The 3,833-nt window shown below is 54.1% G+C and overlaps 1 protein-coding gene across 2 annotated transcripts in view; it reads right to left on the reverse strand.

Moving 5' to 3' along the window:
* Nucleotides 1-1,561: 1,561 nt before the first annotated feature.
* KLF16 (Kruppel like factor 16) overlaps nucleotides 1,562-3,833 on the reverse strand; it is a 19,862-nt gene continuing 17,590 nt past the window's right edge. For both annotated transcript variants that reach the window (XM_027853179.1, XM_027853178.1), the window contains one exon: nucleotides 1,562-2,108. In XM_027853179.1, coding sequence (XP_027708980.1) covers nucleotides 1,801-2,108 — 308 coding nt within the window. In that variant the 3' untranslated portion in view covers nucleotides 1,562-1,800. The remainder of the gene's footprint in view (nucleotides 2,109-3,833) is intronic.

A 3,833-nucleotide genomic window follows, 5' to 3' on the forward strand; every position in this document is an offset into this window, starting at 1 on the left:
CTTCCTTTGGGCATTTGACCTACCCCAGCCAGCCCCAGGATAAGGAGGTGGAGGAAGAATCTGGCAACAGATGCTGCCTAGAGGCCCAGCCCCTCCCCACCAAGTCATTTTACCAGCCATATCACCTATAGGCCTGATGGGTGTTCTCGGCATCATCGATGAGCTAGCTCAAATCAAGGGGCCTGCACCAAGCTAGCTTTGGGGAGTGCTGGCAGGACGAACCATCCCAGGCCATTCAAATGATTAGCTGTCTGACCTTGGGCAAGTCACTTCCCCCTCTCCAAGCCTTAGTTTCCCAAATGTCAAATGAGGGTATTAAGACCCCTTTCCAGCACTGAATCCTATGACCCATGCCAGCAGGACGAAAGCTAGAGGCTGGCAAGGGCTCTCCTCCAAGGACAAGGAGTTGGGGTATGTGGATGGTTCCACAAGCAGCAATGGCTTCCCCGCACCCCCAAAATTCAACCCCAAGCCACTGTTCTATCCCCAACAGACAGATAAGAGATGTGACCCAAAGTGGGTCAGGTTCCCAGATCCTCGGTCCAAACAACCTCTTCCTAGGCACCAAAGGGCTTGGAAAAAGCCCCTACACCATAGCAAAACCCTGAGGTCTGGTGGTCCAAACTCTCCCATCCCCCAGCTTGGGAAGACACTATGACCGTATGGTTCTCCAAGCTCTGCCCTGCCCCTTAGGGCTGCATCCCTGACTAGATTTGTCCCAAGAGGCTCCATCCCTGACAAGACTTTTTGGGGGGCGGTGGGCTGGGCGTGGAAGGCTGGACCATGGCAAAAGTTATGTGCTCTATGCAATGTTACATACACACACTTACAGATCTCAACCTTCTGGGCTGAACCAGTCCACACCTCCTGCCCAGTCCCTGGGCCTCCATGCTGAGACATCTGAGACACCCTGCCAGCAGAGAGGCACTGTAGGGGGATGGGGGAGTAAAGGAATGGCCTTGTGTGTCCGCCTCTCATCAAACCTGGATTCCACATTTAATCAATATTAAAAAAAATATTATTAATAATAATCATCATCATCACTATGTACAGAAATAGAAAGCATTATTTTCTGTCTCCAATGTTGCCAGCTGCCTTCAAGGCCCGGGCATGGAGGGGGTGCCCCCTGCCCCCCGCCCCACCTGGGATGTGTGCTCTGCTTGGGGGCTCTCCTTGGGGAGAGTCCATGGAGCCTCCACAGGTTTAAAAAGGAAAAACAAAAAAGAATATCCACAGAGGCCCAAGAATTCTGACCCTAAAACCTCAATCCCGCAGCCCTTTCCCTCCAAAGGGAAGGGAGGAGAAAGTCCTTCTTTTAAGGATGCAGAAAAACCAGCTGACAACTGGGGTTCTAGCTTTGCTATTCCCCTTCATCCAACCACCCACATGCTGTTACCCGTCAGGGAATCCCTGGGGCAAAGGTGGCCCAAATGGATGGCAGAGACCCTGGAGGGGGTGGGTGCTGGGAGCAACCTCGGCTTCCCCCCCCCAGGCAAATGCTGGTGCTATTCTCTGTCCCCAGCCCCCAGTGGTCCAATATACCCACCCTCCCACCCTCCCATCAGCACGATGGTTAAAAATATAAAATCATGTGGCCCCAGGGGGAAGGAAAGTCCTTGGTGTCCCAGTCAGTGCCCTGAAAGGGGCACAGGGAGGGCCCCCTCCATCTGGTGAGGCAGCCAGCTTCAGGAGAGGCAGAAGGTCCAGGGGGAGATGGCTCTTCAGGGAGGCCCAAGGTGGGGTGAGGGGAGAGGCTGGAAGAACGAGGGGCAGCGGCAGCAGCTTCCCAGGCCCTTCCCCCTAGAGGAAGGCAGCAGGGCTGGGGGCTGGGCTGGGGCTGGGGCTGCCTGCCAGGCTGCAGGGGGCAGAGGCCAGCGAGTCGCTGGGGGAGACACTGCGGGCCCCCTGACGCTTGATCATGCTCGGGTGGAAGGTAGGGTGACGGCGGGCGTGCTTGGTCAGGTGGTCGCTTCGCATGAAACGCTTGGTGCAGATGGGGCAGGAGAAACGTTTCTCGCCAGTGTGTGTCCGGTAGTGCCGGGCCAGCTCATCTGAACGTGCAAACTTCTTAACGCAGCCTAGCCACGTGCAGGGGAAAGGACGCTCACCTGTGGAGAGAAGGCACAGACGTGTCATTGACACCAGCTGCCCAGGTTAGCTCTCAGCCACCAGGCACAGTGTCCACCTTCACCCCTCCGCATTCCCAAACCTTTACCACTGGAGAGGCCCTCAGAGGGCACTCTGGCCGATTCAATCTATCAATGCGAGACCTTGGACAACCATACAAGATGTGGTGGCATTTCCCCTCTGAAGTCCTCTGAAAGGATGGGCTGGAAGAGGTGATTTCTAGTCCCTCTGACATTCTATTTTCTAAGATCACTTCCAAACCCACGAGTCTTTGGAGGGAGAAGGGAGCTGCCTCCATCTGAACCCCTCCTTGGTATAGCCCTGGAAAGTGAATCAGAAACTATTACCACCCTCACCTGACAGGGGAGTGCATCGGAATAGAGGTGTGAACTTCTCCTGTAAAACTCTCAAGTGCTACCCCGACTAGATTAAAATGTAACCGGGAAATGTTTAACAAAATAAATAAAAACACAACACAGACAATGTATTTTGTGGTTTGCTGAGTTAATATGAAGACGCAGGGATGCCTTTCTTTTGAGTTTGACACCACTGACGTAGAGGAAAGAGCACTGAATTTAGAGTCGGAAGGCCTGGGTTCAAATCCTAACTCAGTTTACTCTCTGTCCCACTCTTGGAGCTCATTTTTATCTTCTATAAAATGCAGGGGCGGGGAATGCTGCACAATTATAAATGAGCTCTAAATTCCCTTAGAATTCTAAAGCCTATGAGGACTGGAAGGTAGCGATCTTCTGTACCTCCCCCAAGAAGCTGGTTTTTCCCAGCTGCAGTTCTCCCCTTCCCTTCTCAAGGGGTTGAAGGGAGAGAACGAGGCTGATGGCAGTGATGATGGCGATGGCGGTGGCGGTGGCGGCGGCAGCAGCAGCAGTGGAAGCAGCTGCAGCTCCCAAAGATTAGGAATGAGGATTTCCCAGAGGCCAGATGGCCAAGGTTGCTGAGCCAGACAGGCCTTCAGAGTGGGGAGGGAGGAAGGGGAGTATCAGGCAGAAAGGGTATAGTGGGGAGTGAAGGTGCTCAGGAACAGAGGAGACAGAGCTGCAGTTGGCATCTCATGCTTCAAACCTCCCTGTATCTCCTCCCATGCCCCACTTACCCCAAGATGGGTCCTGCCTCTGATCATTGGATGGACACGTTCCCTATGGCTGGGGAAAGGCCAGGGCCATAAAGGTGCTAAAGAGATAGCCGAGTCCCTAAGACCCACTGTTCTTTCCTCAGGGTCACTGGAACGGAGCTAGGCCCACCTTTCCCCAAAAATACTAGAGCAAACAGCCACAGGAGCCCATTCAGACACAATGGACATACAACTCATGGAGCCCCCTAGCCCCAATGTATCCCCAAAGAGCCACAGCCTTCCTTGTCCTTCCCAAGAAATTAGGAGGACAGGAAAGACAGGATCACAGGGACAAGATGCCTAACATGACCAATTCAACTTCCTTCATACCCCAGGCCTAGATTAGTCCTTGCTTTCCAAGAGGGATATGGAGGAGGAGAAAGGAAGGGTGTGTGTATGTATGTGTGAGCGGTGTGGGGAGAGAGGGGGAGAGGGAGGGAGGGAGAGAGTGAGAGGGGGAGAGGGAGAGGGAGGAAGAGAGAGAGGGAGAGAGGGAGGGAGGGAGAGAGAGAGAGAGAGGGAGAGAGAGAGAGAGGGAGGGGGAGGGAGGGAGGGAGGGGGAGAGGGGGAGAGAGAG

Source organism: Vombatus ursinus, unplaced genomic scaffold, assembly GCF_900497805.2.
Source record: "Vombatus ursinus unplaced genomic scaffold, bare-nosed wombat genome assembly UNPS02009918.1, whole genome shotgun sequence".
NCBI classification, from domain to species: domain Eukaryota; kingdom Metazoa; phylum Chordata; class Mammalia; order Diprotodontia; family Vombatidae; genus Vombatus; species Vombatus ursinus.